Consider the following 22643-nt stretch of genomic DNA (forward strand, 5'->3'; position numbering starts at 1 on the left):
TGAGCTGCGGCGGCTGCAGCAGCCCAGCGAAGGGCGGGATGGAGCCTGCCCTAAGCGGGGTTGAGAAATGACCGATTTCACCCAATCATGCCGTTACGGGCCAGAAGAGCTGGAAGCGGCGGTGGGGGATGTCGGTTGACGATCCCACTAACGAGCGCGGCCGAGGGAACGGGGGCCGCGGGGACTGCTCCGCCCTGGAAGGGTTTAAGGTGTCTGCTGAGTTATGCATTAAATATACATATAACAAAAAAGGAAAGGGTGTGGTGGCGAGGCTCCGAGGCTGCTCGGAGGACGGGAGGGAGGAAGGGCAGAAGCTTTGGGCTGGGGGCAGCGCACCCCCGGGCGTCTCTCCCTTCCCCCCCAAATCCTGGAGGAGCCGCACTCGTGCGCCCGCAGTACTGTCCCCCCAAAAAAAAGAAAAAAAAGAAAAGGGGAGCCCCTCTGGGGGACACACCCCTCCTGCTCTGGTGCTCGCTGCGGTTGGGGTGACGGGTCTGCCCCCCCTTCATCCTTTCTCCCTTTACCTGCCGCTGCCCCACCCGTCCCGGCGCCTCCCCGGCGGGGGGTGTCGGCCCGTCCGCGGCGGGGGCAGCGGGGCGTGGGGGCTGTGGGTGGCGGTGAAGGCGGCGTGTGACAGATGTCCTCCTCTGACAGCTCTCGGTATCAGCCCAGTGGCTCCCTGCCATTGGCTCAGTGCAGCCGACCGGCAAGGCTGCTCCCTATAATAACACTATGCCTGCCAGAGGCGGCAGCTCAGACGGCTCCGCCGCGGCCGTGCCGCCGCTCCTCCCCCGGCAGCCAGCGCCGCGCCGAGCCTGAGGGGCTGCAGCCCCCCCTTCCGCAGCCGGCCGGCGGTGCCGCACATGTCGCGGGGCCCCGCCAGCGCCGGCCCTCCCCGCCGAGCCCAGGCCGGCCTGAGCGCCCCGGCGGTGGCGGGGAGGCGGCCCTGGCCCCATCCCCGGCCCCATGGAGTGCTACTACATTGTCATCAGCTCCGCGCATCTCAGCAACGGGCACTTTCGCAACATCAAGGGAGTTTTCCGAGGCCCCCTCAGCAAGAACGGGAACAAAACTCTGGTAATGGCTTCTTCTCTTTGCCTTCCCCCCGTCCCTCCTTCCCTCCTCTTTACAGCAGCGTCCCCGGGTAGCTGGAAAGCGCTGCGTGTGCGTTGCCAGCGATGCAGGCAGCCGGGGTGCTGGCCGGTTTTCTGCACGGTCGATGGTGCCTTTACCGCCGCGGGGATGCGGTGCCCTCAGCTCCCTCCCAGCGGGCTCCCCTCCTTGCCGGGGGGCTCTCCCCGTGTTCCTTGGGGCAGTCTGTGCAGCGGCAGGGTCGGTGCTTGCGTGTCCTTTCTGTGCTGCTGATGCCGGCGGCTGGTCGCAGAGAGGCTGTGTCGGAAAAGCGCGGAGACCCTTATCGGCGGGGAGCCGCAGGGCTGGGGCTCCACCGCCCTCAGCCCGGGGAGAGGCGGTCACTGCTCCGCTGGGACGGCGGGTGGGTGAGGAGGGCTCCGGCTGGATCACCCGGCACCTCCCATCACCCCCGGTGCTGGGGACAGTTGAAGGTGCTGCTTGATAAAGTGAAGAAATGACCCGAAATTTGCTTACTTGAGGTCTAAGCTGTTTGGGTAGATTCATTTGTTCGAAAATAGCTTCAGAAACAATACACATTTTTGTTCTTTGGTTGCCAAGTTTTTTGAAAGCAAAACTCTATCTGAATAGAATTGATGGGTTTAGGCGATGAGGCTAGAGACTCTGGAAAGTCTGCATAGGCTGTTAGAACTGTTTCTGTATATGTGTGCCATACTTTGATATCTTTGTATCTGTTTGGTTTCCTGTGGTTTTTGCTGACTTGTCTGGACTCACTTTGCTACTATCACTGAACTTTAATGGAAGAGTTATGATCCAATAGTATTGGCAATACATGTGCTCTCCTGCCTGCTCAGATAAAAGGGATGTAGGATACAGCAGGCTGGGTGAGCTGCATCACGTAGCATCTCAATCACAGCACAACAAAGTAGGGACAGATGTCTGGAGAGTAGGATGGAGCTGAAAGAGGGGCTTAGCCACGTTGTTTATCACTTTCTCCCATCACTCTTATTACAAAATCCCTTTTGGGGGAGACTGAGCAGAACTTGCTACATTCTTGTTCCCTCGAATGCACGACCTATATTGATGGGGAATTTACTAAAGTACTTAACATTTGCTAGAGTTGGCAAGCTTACAGTTTCTTCCTAAATAAAGAGATTAAAGGCAGTCTCAGCCAAGTCATAAAAATAGTAACTACTACGAGAGAATCTGAGGCAGATTTTTGGACTGTTTCAGATGTAAAGTTCCTGCTTTCATGTTGTAAATCTCACCACAATTTTATTTGCTGTGGATTCTGCATATTTTTCTGTTAGAGGTTACATTCTTGGAATTTTGAACAAGTATTTGTAGTATCCATGAGATGGCAATGTGCATGTGATATTTCACTTTTACAGTTGCAAAACCAAGACCTACTGTAGAAATGTTTGGTATGCTTTAAATAATTGCATGATACGTCGCCTTCTTTCTACTGGGCAATTTCAGTAGAGATGTATTTGGCAGGACTGAGAATATTCTGATGTAACTTTTGGACTCTGTATTATCTTGCAATTAATTGATTCTACTTCAACAGTATTTTATTCTTGCTTTTATTTTCCAATGGCAAAAAAAAGCCAGCTTTGTGTTCTCAACATTCCTGATTAATTTATCTACTGGTAAAAACATTAGTGGCCAAAACATGTTGGGGAAGACTGGTGTTAACTTAAAATTCCAATAAGCATAATGCGTAGGCTTTGAAACACTGTTACTCTGGAAAGAAATTTAATTCAGCCCTGCTCTTCAGTGAGGTAGAATAGATGTGAGGGGAAAAAATATAGTATTGGTTGTGGATTTGCCATGGGAAACCTTGCATTTAAAAGCTTTGGTTACAAGCAGTGAGCAGTGTTACTGTTGAAGTTTTCACTGTGTTAAAAAGGGACAGTTCTTGATGGTGGCTTTGTGGACAGCAAAATGAAGTCCTTTACTATGAAATTAACAGACATCAAGACTTTCATTTATGTTTGAGGGATTTTTAATTTAAAGGAGATAAAAATACCATTGGGTTGTAATGTAGGGTGATTGGATAGTTCAGACTAAGAGTTTTGAGGTGCTGAAGGACATTTCAGCCAGCTTCTGTGGGAAAATCCAATGTTACATCATTTCAGAGGATCGGTCACTTTCACTGTAAACAAACTTTTAAACTTTAAAAGATGAGTCTTTATTAATACAAAGTAAAATATGTCTTTAGAAGTTCTGATAAGAACGTAGCCTTTTAATATGCTCTTGGTGTCTTCCATGCTAGAACAAGACTAGGAGAAACAGCAATTTGTAAATCTAAAAACCAGAAATACCTGAGGTTGCTCTGATGTGGTGTTTTCCCATTTTGCTCTAGAGCATTCAGTCTGTCTTCACCTGTGCTCTGAGCTTTTGAAAATCACTGCTTCCTTGTAAACTAAGGAGAACCCGAAAACAGCCGCTGCTTCTACAGTGTAGAATTATTCCTGTGCAAAACTTATGATATTTGTTAAGCTTTGTTTCTCTTCAAGAGTTCTGCCACCACATTCTATCTAGAGAGAAAGATGACTATACATGCTACAGCAGAATTTCACAGCAAGTAGGAAAGTGCGGGTCCTAGTCAAATGATGAAATTGTTTTGTTTCAAGATGATTTCGTGTGGTGTGTCTTCAAACATGGAGCTCATGAGGTTTCGGGGGAGGAAGGTCCTAAGAGCTTTTGTCTGCTTTCCCACTCCAGAGTGAGCTGGTATTCACCTGCAACTCATCTTTTTTTGACCTAATCTCCACTGCAAAACACTTTTCCCTGACTGTTTTTCCTTGCAGATGATCCTTACATGTTCATTTTCTGCTCATATCCTCTTTCACACAGAATTAAAGTCATTTAAAGCTTAACAAAGTTTTGGTTCAAAGCTCCTAGCAGGTAACAGGAAGAAAGAGCTACAAACCCCAGCTCACCTAGTAGAGAACGTGAAGCACAAAGCTTTTTTCTTCCAAAAATGTCTTTCTTAGCAGAGAGGATCAGAGAGTTACTTTTTGGTGAAAAAGATGGAATAGAGGTGTTTCTGTTATCTGGTTCCCAGGCATGGCCTTTCCTGAAGTCGTGCCTACCTGTAGTGCCTACCGTTTGCAGGGCTTTGAGCCGGGCTTACTTGAGACGTAGAAGTGGACGAGGGATGAGAAGGGAAAACCTGTAGAGATGACCTGAGCTTGGAGAGATGTGAAAGGCGTGAGAGTGAATAAACCAAAGGGTGGATTTAGGCAAACTGAGAAAAGACGCTACTGTAAAAAAACACTTTTTAAAAGTTAAATAAAATAAGGAAAAAAAGTTTGTGAAAGAATCTTCAGTAAAATGGTGGGAAAGAATGACAGAACATGTATCTACATACAGTTCTGGCTGGCTGATGGCTCAGCTTTGTGTCTGTGTGCTCCCTCAGGCCCACCACATACCTATTGAATGTGGGTAGGGCCCGCTTACCCAGTTGTCATCTTCTGCTCCTTCTCAGGAAAACAAATCTGAAGTATGAATTGATGGGAAAGGGGCTTAGTATACAAACTCTTCACATTCCTTCAGAAAATGCAGCAGTTTTCTTAAAAGAAATTGCTGCTACCTGGGCCATTTCATAAGGCTTTATCCTCTTCCACTGCAGTTTCTGCTGCCTGAAATATTCTTCAACTAGGTATAATCTTATAATGATAGCTGATCTACTTCTGAAGTGCTCCATGGCAACTCTTTGGAAGGGGTGCATGGCTATTTTGGTGGAATACTGTCCGAGTGAACTGACTGCTATCTGATCTTTGTGTGGGAGATGGTTTTTGAACAAGAAACTAAAAACTTACCATGTTGATCACTAATACACAAAGATGTTGCAGATTTCTGATGCCTTTTTGGCTTTTTTATGTAGTATTCCTTATGCCTTGGTATTTTAACCAATGAATATAAGCCTGATTGCTTGGCCATTCACACTTGGTGATTTTGAAGTTTTTCCCAAGGCTGTTTTTTTAGCAGTAGCAGTTTATAGAAATTTGTTTGCTACAAACTCTTCCTTTGGCCATGGATCTCCTGAAGTTTTCATGCACTTACTGTTTTTTTGTTTTTTTTTTTTTTTTTGTAATGCCTTACGTTACTGATGTCAAATTGTACTAGTCTTTCTTTATAATTCATCTTCCTTGCTGTGGCTGCTCTCTTGCAGCTCATAATCTCACAAAATGTTGAAACTTGTGTGAAAGAATAGCTCTCTGGAGGGAGAAATCAGCTGTTTGGAGTCACAACCACAGGTCATTTGGTGAATCCTCAAAGTTTCTTTCAGAATATAAACCAAACCGTTTTAAACTATTATCTTAGTTAGGTGTGTGATTTCTGGTTTATCAGCAAGAGAACTGACTTTTTACTTGGTCTTCTTAGCAGCTGGTACATGGGTGATGACTGAATATTTGCTTTTTCACCCTTACATATTCCACTCATGTAAATGACTGTTTCATCAAGATTCACGGTGATGGAGAATTTGCCACTTAGGGCTCATTAATTTCTTTCAGTTGGACAAATACATTTTCTTTGTAGGCAATCAGAGTGAGTAAGGTCCTGTTACTTGCCCAAGGAGGTCAGTGAAAAGTTTAGATGTTCAGTTGATACAAATTACCATTGTAATCCCAGTTTTAAGACAGTCTTGTTGATATTGATGGAAACATGAGTAGGATCAAAAGTTTCCTGGTAAGTAATTGGTTAAAGGGCCCTAGTTTGAAATGTACTAAAGGCAGACATCTATTATTGTGTATAACAGTAGCTTCTTGCAACTCTGTATATATATATATATATATATATATGGTTATATTTTGCTTATAAATATGTACACAGACGACTTCAGGAGTAGAACTGAAGTAGTGGTCCCTTGCTCCAAGGAGGCATTTGCAGGTTATTTCAAACTGGAATCAAACTGAACTCCATGAGGGAAGCTCTATGGAGAGGAAGATCACACGAACCTCAGGTGGCTACCATGCAAGGCAGCTTTATGCCTCCCAGTCAGCTTGGCCATGAGTCCAGGGAGTGCAAATTGACCTTTAAAATACAGTAGAGGTGCAGGTCTTTCTGAAAAGCTGTTGGATGTCCATTTAGACCATCTTTTATTAATCTAATTATTTGTGCCAACAGTTATCTTGCCTCTTATGTTTATTGGACAAAACTGCTTTGAACCTTTATTCATTTACCTCTGTGTGTGTTTATACAAATATATAAACACTTATAACTTCTTTTAAAATCTCCTATGGCTAAGTTCTGCTTTTATAAAAACTCCGTGAAGTTCAGATGTTGATACACTAGTGTCCTCTGAAAATGTCATCTGCTTTTCAGGCTTTCTGTTGTCTTTACTTCTTTTACATTTTGTAGGATATTTTTGTATTTGCAGATAAACTAAAGTAAATATGTTGTGGTGCACATGAAAAATATATTTATATGAGAATTTCTGTTACAAATGTCCATACCATACTACAGTAAGAAAGCAGTAAACTACCTGTAAAACAGCTTTCCTGTTGTTGTACTTCTGCATGATCAAGTGGAAATGGCGGCTGATTTCAAGTCTTCTAATACATATGTAAAATAAACAATACTTACTGTAGCTTTATTTTAAATACTAGTAAAAACAAGTCCTGCAATTCTATTGGCTGTATTGTGTATTGTCAGTAGCTGAGGGTAATTTTAAAATTGTATCTTATACATGCAGAATTTAATAAAACCATTGCAATGTTTTGTTTTCCATCTTTAGTGTTCTAGAGTTTGTGAGGCTAGAGTTACATATAGTCCCTATACTACAAACACCAAGTATCTGAGTAACTTAAGAGACTTGGAAGTACGGGGGCTGCATTCAAAGCCAGGCTTTGCATCACTGGGGGATTTAGAACAGCAGGAGTGTTTAACTAGAAGCAAGATGGCACTGTGACTTGCAAAAAATCAAGCCAAATAGTGAAAGTTGGTTAAGGGAGAGAAGGGAAATCACCCATTACTTTTGTCAGTTGCTTGCGTCCCACGGATCTGCTGATGTCTTTGGTAGTTCAGCATGCTTGTGATCTGAGTTTTGAACTTGAAAAGGTTTGCATCTTTTCTATGGGAGAAGCTGAACAGCCCTAACTCATTGAAATAATGATTGAAAACCAACCACTTGGAAGACAACAAAATAATTCAGTAAAATGGAAGTAATAGTAAAATTGTATCTGTATTCAACTTCTAGATTTCAGTTGTGTGAATGCAAGTGACTCTGGTTGTAAGGCTATGGGTGAAGTACTGATGCAGAGCATCGTCAACAGGGTCGTTTTGGTGAGTTGAGCGAACAGGAGGTTTATCATCATTTAAGTGTATTTCCAGAGCAACTCTGAGGTGTTCCAGGTCTTGTGCAGTGAGACATGGCACTCTTATGTCCATCAGGCCTGTATGAGTGCATTGTCAGGTCCAGAAAAAGTAGGAGCTGGAGTATGATGTGCAGCAGATTTAAACTGGGACAGCTTCTGATTCATAGCTGCTTTTGAGGCAGACTTTTGTACTGTGAAAGCTTATTAAATGCATGGTAAGCTTCAAAACATCAGTATTATGTTGAATGTAATTGGACTATTACCATGGTTAAATTAGTACACTTGTTTAGTTTTTTTTCAGATCAAGGCCTTAAAGAGGAAGTCTGAGGAGAGAGAGCCTTTGCTTTGAATATTTTCTGATGCAAATATCCATAGCAATCTCTAGCTCAGGGATACATAACATTAACACGTTGCTCAAATATGCTAACTGGAAAACAGCAAGTTGGCTTTTGTATGTTCAAAACTACTTGTATTTTTTGATTCATTAGTTTTATTGAACTTTCTCAAGATGCAGGTTGCAATTCTAAAAGTCTCATCTTTCCTGTGGGCTGTGGGAACATCTGGATTTTCTGACCTTCTGATCAGTAGGAATTCACCATTGAACAAACTAATTAACTGTGAGGAGCAGATCTAGATGATGCTGCCATCAAAAGTAGCCTTTCAGTTTAGCACAGTGAGTTTTCAAGTAGGACTTTTGACTAGATCTTGGATGCCACTAACTGGTGACAAATAAAAGATTTCTTTTTCTGAATAGCACTTAGCCATGCCAACAGGAAAAATTAATCTCTGCAAAAATAAATCCTACTGATTTAGATGCGTCTTGAGATGTAGGGATGGACTAAGACAATCTCACAAAATCTAGAACATTTTCTACTATTTAATATCTTAATACAGTTAATAAAGATAGTGGCCTTATTTATGACATAGATTCTTTAACACTGCCTGGTGGTGGTGAAAAGTGAGTTGACTTTTTTGTTTGCTCACTTGTGATTCAAATGTAAACACGGGAGAGGGAGTGAGCCTTTCTAATTTAGCCGTATCTGGCCAGTCTCTTGTAAACAAATACTAGTCAGACCCTTTTATTTTTCCACGCATTTTTGGAGTGAGAACCAATGCTTTTCCTCCAGTGTTCTTGAGAGACTGTTATATGATGAGCTGTGACTTAATGTTGTTTTAAAAAAAACCCAAAGCAAACAAAACAACATTTACTCACAAGGAGCCACAATATTTATCATGTTTAACCTTGTTTTTCAATAGAGACAAGAAACTGCCTGAAGGCATCAGGAAACTGGAGTTTTGAACTCAGTGTAATTAATTTATTTTGTTAAAATATGTTTATGATTGCCTTCCTCTGAGGGAGAACTAACCATGGCAGGGGTACAGATTGGGCAGAGGGTTTAGTGTTTCCCTTGGCAGAGGATGTTTGTTCTGAACATCTGAGTTGTGTGCGAACAAGAATTTCTGTGGAACCTATTTTTTTTTTTTTCTTTTAAATTAGTTCAGTTAGTAAATTTCCAAATATTTTCCATAAGGAATTTTAAGTGGTTACACAGGTAGCGTTGTAAGCAAGGAGATGTGATTGCTTCCCCCACTGCTCTAAGAGCAAATTCTCAAATCAGGCCCGGAGAATAATCTCCAGATCTCCTGCCTGGCATTGTTCTCCTCATTGTGTACGACAAAGAACAGGGTTTTGATATAAAAATCTTGAAACGTCTTGGAAAAAGCGTAGAATTAGTTTGAGGAACTGAAAGCTATTTTTCAGTATGCCAGTAATATTCTTAGTTCATACAAATGATTTAGGACTTGTCAGGTTTTTTTGTCTGACTGTGCCGATTTGCATTACTTCAAAATGAATTATTTTTGTGTGAAAATGGCATTTTTAGAGGGAAATCTTTCCCCAAATAGCAAAGGCTACTTCCTATATGTCCCAGCTCAACTCAAAGATCCAAGCAACTAGATTTCTCACAGCTAGCATACAGCCATATTATATATTGGTCAAGTCTTGGTCAGGCTGTTTTCTTTAAAACTTTGTGGTGTAAAATGTCTGGTAGAATTTGCCTCTTTACCTTATAGAAATAAGTTCTCTAGACTAGGAAAACTGCTTCCTTTCCAGCTTATTGATAATGTACTTCCACAGCAAATACAAATCAATGTATAGGAGACTTACAAGACTGTAATATATTAAAAAAAAAAAGTCACTGTGTAGGTATCCATAAAGTTTCTAGATTTTTTTAAATAAATAGATTTACAATTTGGTTTACATGGCAGAATGTAATTATTCTTTTAGTGTGCCTGTTTAAATAGCTGTAATTTCCAAGTATTTAATTTCTGCTGAAAGTGTTTTTAACAGGAGACCACAATACCCATTAGAGAACAGAGTATCAGCTACTGCTTTATCAAATGGACCTGGAGAAAATGTCTCGATTTGAAACCTGGGGATGCTCTTGAGTCAGTATAGAGTTATGATGTTTGCAGGGGTCTGGCCGAGCCTAAATCTGTTAAACAAAATGCCTTTCTTTATTCTGTTTATGATTTTTTTTTTTAAACCAGTAATTGTTTAAACATATAATTATTTAGAGAAGTTTGCTTAAAGATATTTAATTGTCTAAGATGTTTGGTCTGGCTCCATTGGACACAGTTGGCTTTATCATAAGAGAGGGAAGTGGGGACAGAGATGTTCACCTAAAGCCTTGCCAGTCTCGAAGCCTGAGCCTAGCTGTCCCCGCTTCGGCACGTCTGTCTTGGGCTGTTTCCAATTTGCAACCTGAGCCACACATGGGTATTTTTTTTAATTATTATTATTATTTTTTTTTTGGTCTTAGCATTTTTTTGGTATGTTTGGATAACTTGCTTCTATACCCCCAAATATTAACACTGAGGAAACAGAAACTGACAGGAAATAACAAGAATGACTTACTCCTTTCACTAATGCAAAACTAATCTTTGCTGCTGCTTTTAACAGCACAGGATGATGTTTATCTGGATGTTAAGTACTGACTTTGCAATCACCTGGTTTGGTTTCTAAATTTTTTAAAAATGACAAAGTGGTATAAATAACTTTATACCGGAGCTGTTGGGCTTCTTATGTACTTGCAGCATAGCACATTAGACTATAGTCTTCAGCAGGTTTTTTTTTAAAGTATTGTATTTTTACAAAATATTATTTGTTGTCAAAAAAAAGTGATATAAAGTTTAGGTTTGCTTAAAAGTGAGACTCTGGAAACTTGATGTAATTACATAAAGAACATTATGCTGTTTTCCATAAGCAGTAAACAACTGTTCACACAAATACAACCGGGGTTTTTATAGACTTTATTAAAAGCAAAACACATTTTAAGCTGCTTATTTATGATACCTTCTTCTTAAAATATAGTTAGTTGATGCTTTAGAATACTCCCAGATCGGCAGTGGAATATACTGCTGAATAGATTTGGGATTTGCTGGTTCTTTGCATTGATTCTTTTATAATCACATTTTTTATATACTTTTGAGTAAAATTTTCTCTCTGAGAGAAAAATCAAGGTAATATTTGCTTGTCCCTCTGCTGTGCAAAGGAGCCAGAAAATCCAGTTGACACCTGCTTGGCAAATAGCAAAGGTACGTGAACTGGCAGGTAGAATTAAGGATTTAGAAAGAGATTAAAACAGTTTCAAAGGGCCACTGCCAAAGTTTCATGGACTTGTGATATACAAATGACCTGTTGCACAGAGAGCTGGATACTAACAGGATGTCAAAAATACTTGAGAGTTTCTTTATGAAACACCTTTGAGTGCTTGTGGGTACGAAGTGTCAAGGCAATGTAATTAGAAATACTACTGAAACCTGGTGGCCGTAGCATTGTGCTGGCAGCTGCTGGTGGTGAGAGAGTGCCCAGGGTGGAGCTGCTTTAGAAATCACTGAGAAGGAATGAAGAAAAGTGGAGTTTTCCAGTGCCCTTGTATTTGAAAGAAAACTGCAGCTAGGTATGTATTCTTTCATCCAGAGAAAAGTTACAAAATGAAAGCAAACAGCTACAGTGATAAATGATAAGATGAAACTGGAGAAGGACAATAACTGTAGCTCGGGGACAAAGGTTTGGCTGTTGCTGTCAGCATGTTTGCTGTGGCAGTGTCTGCCTTGTGTGTTCAGGTTCTTGCACTAAGAAAGTGGAGAGACTTAGAGAATTTTGGCTTTGACTCCTCTCAGAGATGCTCAGTAGGAGACAATGGGCACAAGCTGGGACACGGGAAATCTGCTCAGGTACAAGGAAAAATAGAAAACTGGAGGGTGGTCAAGCACTGGGAGAGATTGTCAAAGAGACTGTGGGATCTCCATCCTTGGAAATGCTCAAAACTTGACCGAGAGCATTATCTACTTGGCTGTGCTTTAAGCAAGGTGTAGGACTGAACAACCCTCCAACCTTGGTCATGTTACGATTCTGTGATCAATCTGTAGGAGAGTGGCTTTTAACTTCATCCTCTGTAACGAGGTTCCCCGGGGAGTGAGGCACATCACTGTCGTGTCCTGCTCATGGCCTTTTGGACCACGAGGGGCTGGTGGCTCACCCTGGCCCAGGTGATGGATCTCTGGCAGGAGTGGTGTTTGCACTGACTCCTCTGGGTATCTCCCAGTCTGTCAGAGGTCTGAAATACAGTGCTTGTTTCACTGCTGAGTAACAAATACATCAAATGCAACTGTGGAATCTACTTACGATTTCTTTTTAGGGATTCCGGAGCTGAGTCATGCAATTCATAGTGACCCAATTCGCAATTAAGAAAGATGATGGACTCGGAACTTGTCCAAAACCAATTCATATTTAGCTCTCACTCTCCACAAATCATATGCATTATCAGCAGTATTTTATTGATTGCACTCTTTCATATTAAAAATTGCTGGAGTATATAATCTTAATTTTGGAAAGGCTTTTAAAAGGTACTCAGGACCACCACTGATAAAGGAATTGATTTGTTGCCACTAGTACAGCTTTATGCAGAGGCAAGAAAAACTCAAACTGAGCATTTTCTAAAGGCACTGCATGCTGCACACCTGCATTCCTGGAGATGCAGATTGTTGCAAAAAGTGGAAAAATAAGGAACAAGCCGTAGAGCTTCTCTTCTTCAACCCACAGACCTCTTGCAGTGTGGGATAGACAGTGTACACTTCCACAGTTCAAGTATTTCCAGCAAATTAGGTGCTTCTGAGTTGATTTTGGTTGCTTTTAATACATTTATTGACTTAGTTTGTATGTTTTACATACATTGTATTTTATATAATATATAATATTATTTTAAATATCTTTATATATTATATTTTAAAAAGATATTCTATATATTCAGACCTATTGTTTAACATAGTGGTGTGGCATCATGCTAATTTCTCGTAGTTCATGGTTTAGTTATGATTCTGAGGGAAGGCAATTGCCAAAGCTCTTAACGAATGGCTGAATCTCTGTTTTCCATACAAGGGGGCTATTTGATAGAGACAGTTTCCAATTAATTGAGTGGGACTGAGCAGAAGACCAATGTTGGAGAAGTATCTACAGAGCAAATCTGTGCACCTGAAAACTGTATGTGTGTTCTCCCTGGTCCCCATCACAGGCAGCAGAAATTTTGAGGGTTTTTTGAAGTGCTCTGGGTGTTGCAGGCCAGGTAGTGTGTAGCACTGACCATGTCATAGTCCAGAGATGAATGTTGGATTTATTTTCAAATCGGTTAGTAGAGTAACCAGAGCCATCTTTAATTGCCTTCTACAAAAATCTGTCAGAAGTTTGATGCATAGTAAATGTGAAAGCTACAGTATGGAATAAATTATCAAATGGCTCAAGTTCAGTGTCTCTTTGAAGACTACAGGGAGGTAGAGGAAATTACACTTGTATTTTACACCTGCCAAATTGAATTACAGCAACAAATCTGTATAATTACAGTTCAGAGACCATGATTTATTCTGAGAGTTAGGTAATTAGGAGCAGGACTAAACTTGAAGGTTCAAATTGGATTCTTAGAAAGCGTCCTTTACATGAATATGACCCATACAGAAATCGGTGTGTTCATCTCTTCTATTTTAAGAATTTTGAATCATAATGTCAAGTGACTCATCTATTATTTCCTTATCTCTTCATCAGCGAGGTGCACAAAAAATTGTTCCTTTGATTGTTTCCCTGCAAATGTGAAAACCTTACTGTTTCTTCTCTTTTCAGCAGGCATTCATAAATGCAATTACCTCCATTAAGGAGTCTCACATGTTTGCACCAAGAGGAAAAAAAATGGACCTTTTGTCTCTTGAAGTATGTGTTTAACGGCAGAAAAAATTAAGAAAAAGCTTTTGGTGAATTACAGGTTACAAAGTACTTAGCTTCTATCTTATTTTCGCAGTAGCTAACATATTCCCCTGGTTCCCTCTCCCCTGTCAAGGGTTCTCGTATGAGCTATAAATGCAGGATAAGCAGTGCTATCAGTGAAGTGGAGAGCATTATTATTACCTTCACTTCTAAGATTAATTCCTAATAGGCCACATTTTCAACCCAATGGCAGGATTACAATAGGGTTAATGTGACTGTACTTCTGCTGCCTCATGACATAACTCCATGGGAACAGAGTGAAAAGAAGTAAAGAATATATGTCACTGACCTATAAAGAAGAAAAATGTAGTGCCCCACTTCTTCAGAGGTTCTCCTGTCATCCCTCTAAAGAATAGGACCAATGTTGCAAGAAGTCAGTGACGTTGTTTATTATTTGGTAACATTTCTTGTTTACTTATGTTGGACTCTTAGAGCAACTGTGACTTTCCTGATGACACAGACAGTCTTGGTTGAGCTCAATATTATTAGCAAGTGAATGGGATTTTAGTAAATTAAATACTGACCTCAAGAACAGCATCTGCTCCTGTTGCTGGCAAAACAGTCTCAACACGGGGAACTTTGCTTAATTTAATTCATCACCAATTAATGCCAACTTTTGATTACTGATTTGGGTATTGGGGTTGGGAAAGAAGACTTAAATTGAGGAAACACTTCTTTAAATTTGACAGTGGTGAAGCTTGGGTGGGGGTGGGCGGTGCACAGTGGTGTCACGACTGAACATGATGGGCACATGGTCCACCATGAATCCCATCACAGGTCCCCCCTCCAAACCTGCAGTGTCCCCCAGCGCAGCTCCTCAGTCACAGCTGACAGGCACAGAGGCTCCAGGGAGCTCCTTGCAGTATAAATACACTGAAACCATATGGCCTGCCAGAATTGTAATATTGCTTCGGGGATTTAGAAATAGCATATTTATTAGCTGTAATCACTCCAAAATTTGCATTTAAACGAATAGCCATAAGCACTCGATATAGTTATATTTCCATATAAATCTGTTGTGCAGTTTGGTTCTGAATAGGAGGCATCATCATTCACATCAAAAAAAAGAACAATAAAAGGCTCTTTGGTTGACCCCTGTGTTCGCAGCCATTTAGCAGGATCATGGTTAGACTCATGGAGGTACAGATTGCCGCTGCACTCCATGTAAGGTGATCTAATGCGCACATTGATATAGGATGCTTTGTGCTTTAAAATAACTGTTGTTGCACTTTTCTCTCAGGAAGCATTTCCTGATACTAATATTATTTTGCAACTGTGTTTCCTGTCTGTTATTTGAAGTTAAGCTCATTTTGTCCTCACTAATTGCTGTCCCTCCTTGATGGTTAGATGGATGGTTATACGGATGGTTATCCGTCAGATATTTGTAAGCTGTAAGAATCCTCATTACTTGCATCTTTTTCCAAGCTTGGCACGCTTGGCTATTTTCTTCTTTTTTCATACATCAATTCCTGTAGTCTTGATTATGCTGTGGCTTTTTTCTTTGAACTCGCTCCAACGTTTCAACATGAATCTATGCAAATGATTCCCAGTAGTCCATATAAAAATGAAATTAAAAGAATTCCATGGATGTTATGAGTGGTTCCTTGATGTATAGATACTTTGGAGTGGATTGTGTGGTCTTTATTTATAGTGACATATGCTTATTCTATACATAGTCTCACTAGCATCATTGGGACCACTCACTTCATCCTATTCTTATCACTTCCCCAGTTCCCTCCTCCACTCTTTAAATTCCTTGCAGGAAATGCAGCATTTGGTTATGGGTAGAGTTTTTAGTTTTCTGGAGACTTTAGTTGCACTATGACTTCTCCATTGCCCTCGATATATCCGAAATAATTTTCAGCTTCTCAGGAAGGGGCTTCCATAAATCCCTGATTATAACACTTGTAAGATAGACTTGTTTGTGTTTTGTAAAAATAATGTGATCCTTGCCAGAAGCTGATGAGATGTATTTCTTTCTGCACTATTAATTGCTTAAACTTGTATATGTGTGCATATATATTTATTCTTTAGAAATGAACAAGAAGCAGGGACATAAGTTTTATTTCTGACCTCTTTGTTTTTTAGTCTTTGCCTTGTGGGGTTTGTGTCTGTTTATGTTTGTGTTGTGGGGGTTCTTTGTTTGTTGTGGGGTTTTCGTTTGTTTGCTTTGTTGTGGTTTTTTTTTCCCTCTGTGGAAAATCTGTCTTGCCTGGTTAGCAGTTTGCTGTTGTCCTGCTCTGTGCAAACCTCACCTAGGTGTCTATGTCCATTTTCTGTCGTGGCTCTTTGACCTCCCAGTCCACTTTAGCTGACTGTCCTTACCTGCTTTTTCTGGTTAGTGGGATGATCCAAATCCACTGGGAGTTTTTTTTGAAGAAAACATCAAATTTGCTCCTTTCACTGCAAATATTTGGAAATACCTGTGTTGTGTTAAACTTAGATTTGACGGTTGATTCTTATACACTTGTACAATTTAATTTTCTCAGTTTTACCATCCTGACTAGATTGGCATTCTTGTCACTTGCCATCTACCGCTGTTTCTTCATAGACTGAATTTTTAAAATGACAGGAAGAAATTGAATGAAGTTGATCTTCACAGCAGACAGGTGCTAGTCACTAATGCTGCTAAGTTAATTTTTACTTGTAGCAGAACATGAAAGCCGTCAAGATGTGCATTTATTTAATCTGAAGCAGGATACTGCATTTGCAATATCTATTTCCCAGTGATGCTGTACACTGCCAGGCTGCAGAAATTCTGTTATTGTCAACTTTTTCGTAACAGGATTAGCTCTTACATCTGTCCTCTTTCACCCTTCGTCACCACAGAGAAGTCCTGCTGTGATTTTATGTTATTTTGCTGTGGGGCACCATGCTGTTTTCTTTCGTCCCCTCCTTCTCTGTGCCGGGGAGCGGGACTGACCCTCCAGCCGGGGAGCACGGCTGCCTCTCCTCCCCTCCGGTTACACTACGGAGCTTGGTAATGAAAGGAAGGAAGGAAGGAAAACATCATAAAACTTTCAAATATGATAAGTTAATATGCACGCTTGAACACTTAAAAAAATGAAATAAAATCCTGGGATATCAGGGTTGTCTAGTGAGCAATCATTTTCATGACAGAGCTCTGGATTTGAGAAATACTTGAAGAAAATAAACAGATTTAGTGTGATTACTTTCTTCAACATCACCCAGCACTCATTTAAAAAAAAAAAACAACAAACAGTAAACTTGAGTATTTTATGTTTCTTTCTTCCTTTTCCCTAATCCTCTGTTCCATATTTTATATCCATCATTTAGAGGGACGTGACCTGCCTACAACTATGTTACTTGTAATTAAAGAGATGATATGCTAAATGCAATTCTCTGTTATAGCCTCTGTCCTTTTTAATATGTCTGTCCTATGCTCCCGCTTTGCTTTTGTTTCTCACATCCTCTTTTTTGTGTATTTTTCTTTTGAGCTTATACCTCCCTAATGCTGCATGCTTTCTTTTTTGTATTTTTTAAGCTTTGCTCCATTTCATATCCCAAATCACTGCAAGTTGTCTCAAAACCAGATGCCATTTTAGAACTAGATTAATGGCATTTGGTCAATCAGAAAATGAGAATTCAAGCTCTGAGATTTTGTTTTGACCTTTTTTTTTTGTTCGACGTAAAGAAGCATTTTTGAATATGTTGTAAGATTAAGGTCTCTAATACAGCTTAAAATGGTTTGCTTGTTAATATGTTAGATCTGGTACAGATTTAATGATATCATTGCAGCTGGCATTTAGCTCATTGGAAAAACACAGCAATTTTTGTATTTAGATATTGCAAATGAGAGAATGGTAGAACTGGTTTATGCTACTGTATTTAGCTGCTTGTAATACTCCCCATTTGCTCTTGTGAGCAGTTAAAAATGAGAAAAATCCTCAAAAAGCCTGACTAGACAGAACTCAGAATTTTGTATTTCTAACGGAACACACGTTTATTACTATTAATTGTTTTGCAAACACCCAACTAGGACACCAGGATGAGGGTGTGTGTGCTCACACATAAGCATATATACATATATATAATGTATTTTGAGGGTCACTATTCCTTTTTTTGATATGAACAGTGCACTGAAGACTGTATTTAGGCAGATTTGAGTAAGCAAGGTGTGATCACATGAAAATAACGAGATCTCTCATAAAATTTCCTTGCAATGATATTTTTAGATTTTTCTTGGACAAGGAGACAATGTCAAAACTGAAGTTTGTTATTTTCATCTGTCCTTCATTATGGTGGTGAGCACTTCATCTGATGTGAATTCACCTTCAGGTCTGCAAGATAAAGACCTGAGCTGTTGTTCACGACAAAAAGATGTAAAAAAGTAACGAAAAAGTGATTTTGGAGAAATAGGTGGTGGGGTGATGAAGCAGAGGAGGATTTGGCTGGTAACAAAGTGCGTGGATTGCTTCAATAGCATTGCTAAAATGCTGAGGTGGGTTAAGCTGCTGGTAGCTGGAAGAGGACATCATTGGTGCTGATAGAAAGATGGACTTTCCAGAGAAGTCTGTGACACTCTGGCCATTTCTTGAGCAGGTCTCAAGGACCTGTGGCAGCATGTCACTTTGCTCTGGCTACGTTGGGAATTGCTGCTTCTGTTGTACTTGTGAGCTACCTAAAGTCAAAAAGTCAAGAAGATACTAAAAAAGTGTATATTGAACATTTACTATTGCTTAAGCTTTATGTTTTCTGAAAGGCACAGATGAATGTTTAAAACAAGATTGTGAAACTCCTGACTCCTCCTGTCAAACCTCATTGAAGCTTTCTTGAGCAGTTTCCCTTCTCTTTTCTCTAACTCGTGTCTCAGAAGAACAGTCTCTCCAGATGACAACAATAATCAAATAAACATATGCCAGGTAATTGAATGGTTCCAGTGCATACGTGTGCATTTGCTCACTGGCTGTGAGCATCAAGCTGATGTTTGGGGTGTGTAGAAAATCTAAATGGCTGGAAAGCAGCCGTCTTGTTCAAAAAAAGCCACTTAGCGAGACGTTCAGTGGGGAAGTAACATCTTTAAAAATATTTAGTGCTACTCAAAGCCTGAAAAAGCAACTTTATGAAATATTCAAAGGCCAGCATCTTTCAGGAGAAAGCTGAGAGGTTCTTCTGCAATGAAGTTACTATCTTTTAATTTTACAATCACTCAACTGATAGGAAAAACTTATCGTGATTATTTTGTTCTTGGATCCACTTAGTAGCTGGAAATACAGCCTGTAAGAGAAATATGTTGATTGTTCAAAGGCATCAGATATCAGAAGACAACTAGCTTCATTACACCATGTTAAGCATGTTAGAATTATATTTTAATATGTTCAAATCGCTAGGCAGACAGGGATCGTGAGCCTTTCTAGCACTTTAACATAGCACTCCTGACTCTCTTCACATGAACAAAAAGGATTTTTTTTGAAAGATACCTACTGTATGTTTTGCTTGCTAAAATTGAGTGTTGGTTTTCATTGTTATACTTAGTTTTCTAATGTACATGGTAGATTTTTCTGTTTACTGTAATATTGCTTGCATTTCAGAGGTAAATGAAATTAATCCCATGGTAAATTCATACACACACTCTCCTGTCAAACTGTTTGTTTTAGTCTCTGAAACATTTATTTATCGTCAGACTTGCTTAGTCTCATGTGTTGAGACTAAGACATACCACTGGTTCCCATCTCATTCTTCCTTCAGGGAAGTGTCCATCTCACTCATTTTCAGTGTTTGTAACAACATATTACAAGCTGTCAGTAAGTGACAGCTTTTAAAATAGGGTCATGTCTTGCTGTTCCACTTATACAATACACTGTAAATGAGATATCTTGCGTGTTTTGCTTTTGGTGGTGACTGAATCACATATTCGTGTTTTGCATATACGTGCCTTTGGATAGTTTATGCATATCTGACCTGTTGAATAGCCTGAATGCAGCTGGAATTTCTGTCTCCACATGGCCATCCCTGGTGCAGGCTGGTGAGTGGGAATCAGCAGAGAGCTGCTCGTGCCTCCTGTAGCAATGATTGGAGACTGTTTTAGTCAATCGTGGGGATGTAGGAATGATCTTATTACCTTGGTTTGGAAATGCTACCCTGTGTTATCTGAGCAGGCTTTTAGCTTGAGAAAATGATGAGTAAATCAATTCATCTTAGCTTTCTTTCCTCCTAGACTAAGCTAATTTGAATTCCCGTACATTGCTTACGGTTAAGGGCAGAAATCAGGGCAGCTGGCGCGTAAGACCTTGTAAGAAGCTGGGGTTGCCCATTTGAGCTGTAGGTGGCTTAAGTTCTGTAAAATTATTTTTGTCAGTGCCTGCATTATAACTCATTACCACAAGTTGGTGTGATTTGTGCAGTGGTGCTGGGACAGCTGAACTAGATTCCTTGTGGAGAAAAATGAAACTCCTCTCCCTGAATTTACCAAAATACATGTTAAGCCATCAGTAAGTATCCAAGCCCATGACTGTCCTTTGAATGGCTTTGAAACACATGTATCGGGCCAAGGGAGTTTGAATAAATCTAGTTTGAGGTCAAGTCCCAGATCTGCTTGTGGTACATGTTTATTTATACTAACTGCATCGATCTAGAGATCCATTCTCTGGTGCAATTTCTTTATAATGTAGACATGGCCATATGTCTACATATAATGTAAACTGAGCTACTTCCAGAGTTAGCATTTTACTCTATAATATGAAAGTGCAATTAGATAATATAATAATTATACTGTTTCCTTTGCAGTATATGAGGGGATAAAGCAAGACAAAAATAAAATATTTCAAATTTTTGTATTATGTGCTGGCGTGCAAACACTCCCTCTTGCACAGATGCACACGAAATTTCTTCCCCACGTGGCTGGCAGTGTCTGTTTTACCAAGTAAGGAGACACGAGGGAAGCAGGTCTGTAGAGCAAGAGCATCAAAACCCCAGTGTGTGCAATGGATGGACTTGAGGGCTTTTTCCTCCTGCTGGCTCTGATCCGCTTCACTGGGCTGCAAGGCTGTCAGCAGGTGGAGTGCGATAAGGAGTCCTGGAGGACATCTTCCAGTTTGACCTGTGTGCTCCTGGACTTCTCTGTGGTGTACATCAAAACACAGTAAATGAAACCAGTTGGGATGTCCAGAGGCACATGCTTTGGGGAGTGAAGTACTAGTGCAGACACATCTGCTCATGTAGATGTACTGCCAAACAACATTTACTAGAAGCAGGTTTGTTTTTTCAGGTGAGAGATGAAAGTATGGAAGGGGTTGATGCTGTGTTTATGAAAACACATAACATTTAAGTTAATTTATATTTGCTGTTGGTTTTTCTTTTTCTTGAGCAGGATACTCACATGTCCTTTGAAATTAGTTGGCCTGCTCATCATTAAAATCAGTGGAAATTTTAAGTAAATGCCCAAGACCTAAGAAAAGTTAAAGCTCTTTCTGAGTGTTTGAGGGTAGAATCAGTGCCATGTCTGCCCATCCGTGTTGCCCACAGGCTGTGTCTTGCTGGCTTCATTAGGAGTAATAGCATCAGTATGAGGAACTATACCTTTGCTATCTCCCTTTGCCTTCTCCAGTTTTTTTCTCACTGATTGCATCTTTAAGTAGTTTATCCTTCCTATTTCACATTTTGGAGCTGGAATCGCAAAGTAAAACTTGTCATTCTTGCACTGCGTATGTTTAATTCCTCATCTCTTTCAGTTTAGGATTGTATGAACAAGGCACAATATTTGGAGAAGTTATTTGAAGCTGGTTAAAATGTTGAATGCTTTTTCATCTGACACTGGACAGAATTTGTTGTAAAAGTTCAGTAATTAAGTCAAATCAGGTGTTGTGCTTCACACCCGGAGGAGTCGCTTGGCACCAACGCAGCAGAGCTGCCCCCTTGCATTTCTTCAGCTGATGTTCCAACATCTCTGTGTCAAGATAACTGAGTGCTCCTGTTCAGCCTTCTCTAATCTCCTCACTTAGATTCAGACATCTGAAAGAGCATGGGAGATAAAACTGATTCACTGTGAACATTCAAAAAGAAAAAATTGGAGAGAGTTCTGCTCCTTCTCTCTGGGATGGGGACTCTGTTGGGCAGCTTGGGGTGTCTGAAAGGTTTGTTTGCTCTGCCTTGTGCCTGGTTACCTGGCACTCCTCCGTGGTGGGACACAGCCAAGACTTCTCTGCAGAGATCCTCATGTGGCCAGAGGAGTGACTGTTACCTCTGTGATCTTTGCTGTTGTTTCAGATTGACGTTGGTGGCAAAATGCCTGTTGAGTTTAGTGTTGCAGCTCCTTTCTCATAGTGTTGACTGTTTGTATGAGGCTTTTTTCCCTGATTATGTAAAACATGTGCAAATGTTTGCAATAGATGATTAAATGTGTACTATGTGAACTTTTGGGACGTTATTGCTCACTATTGCTGGAGTAAATGCTGAGATAAGTGTAAAAGGCTACAATGATCGTTAGAATATTCATGGTTTTGCGCATTATATTATACTTATGGATTTATGTTTTTAAAATTGAGGAAGACTAATATCTCTGTATACTCCTGACTTTTCCAAAGAGGAACAGTGAGTGGCCAGGCATTGTTTGGCTATAGAAGTATTTTGCACAGAGTTGGACTGATACCATTTTCCTATAGAATGAGATACAGGCAGGTCACTTGTATTTTCACTTGTATGTATTTTAAATTACAAGGTAACTAGGTTGGTAGTGATGCATTTTGCTGTTGTTATTGATGTGTAACCTGAACTGACAGTTCCCCTTAACAACTTGACATAATAGTCCTAAATGGGGTGGCTGCTACCTGCCTGCGCTGGGTCCTTCTGTTCAGCTGGCATTTTGCCCACCTAGAAATTGCTTAATAAAATTTGAGTAAAATATATGACAACATAGTGATGTTTTTAAAATCCTTACCAACATACTTTCC

At 40.3% G+C, this 22643-nt stretch overlaps 1 protein-coding gene across 1 annotated transcript in view; it reads left to right on the forward strand.

Annotated features, from left to right (window-relative positions):
- Positions 1-637: 637 nt before the first annotated feature.
- ZNF804A (zinc finger protein 804A) overlaps positions 638-22643 on the forward strand; it is a gene marked incomplete at its 3' end in the record, with an annotated part of 149524 nt that continues 127518 nt past the window's right edge. The window contains exon 1 of the mRNA XM_082055673.1: positions 638-1077. Within this exon, the coding sequence (XP_081911799.1) occupies positions 967-1077 (111 nt within the window). The 5' untranslated portion in view covers positions 638-966. The remainder of the gene's footprint in view (positions 1078-22643) is intronic.

Source organism: Streptopelia decaocto, assembly GCF_964273445.1.
Source record: "Streptopelia decaocto genome assembly, chromosome: 6".
Classification (NCBI taxonomy): domain Eukaryota; kingdom Metazoa; phylum Chordata; class Aves; order Columbiformes; family Columbidae; genus Streptopelia; species Streptopelia decaocto.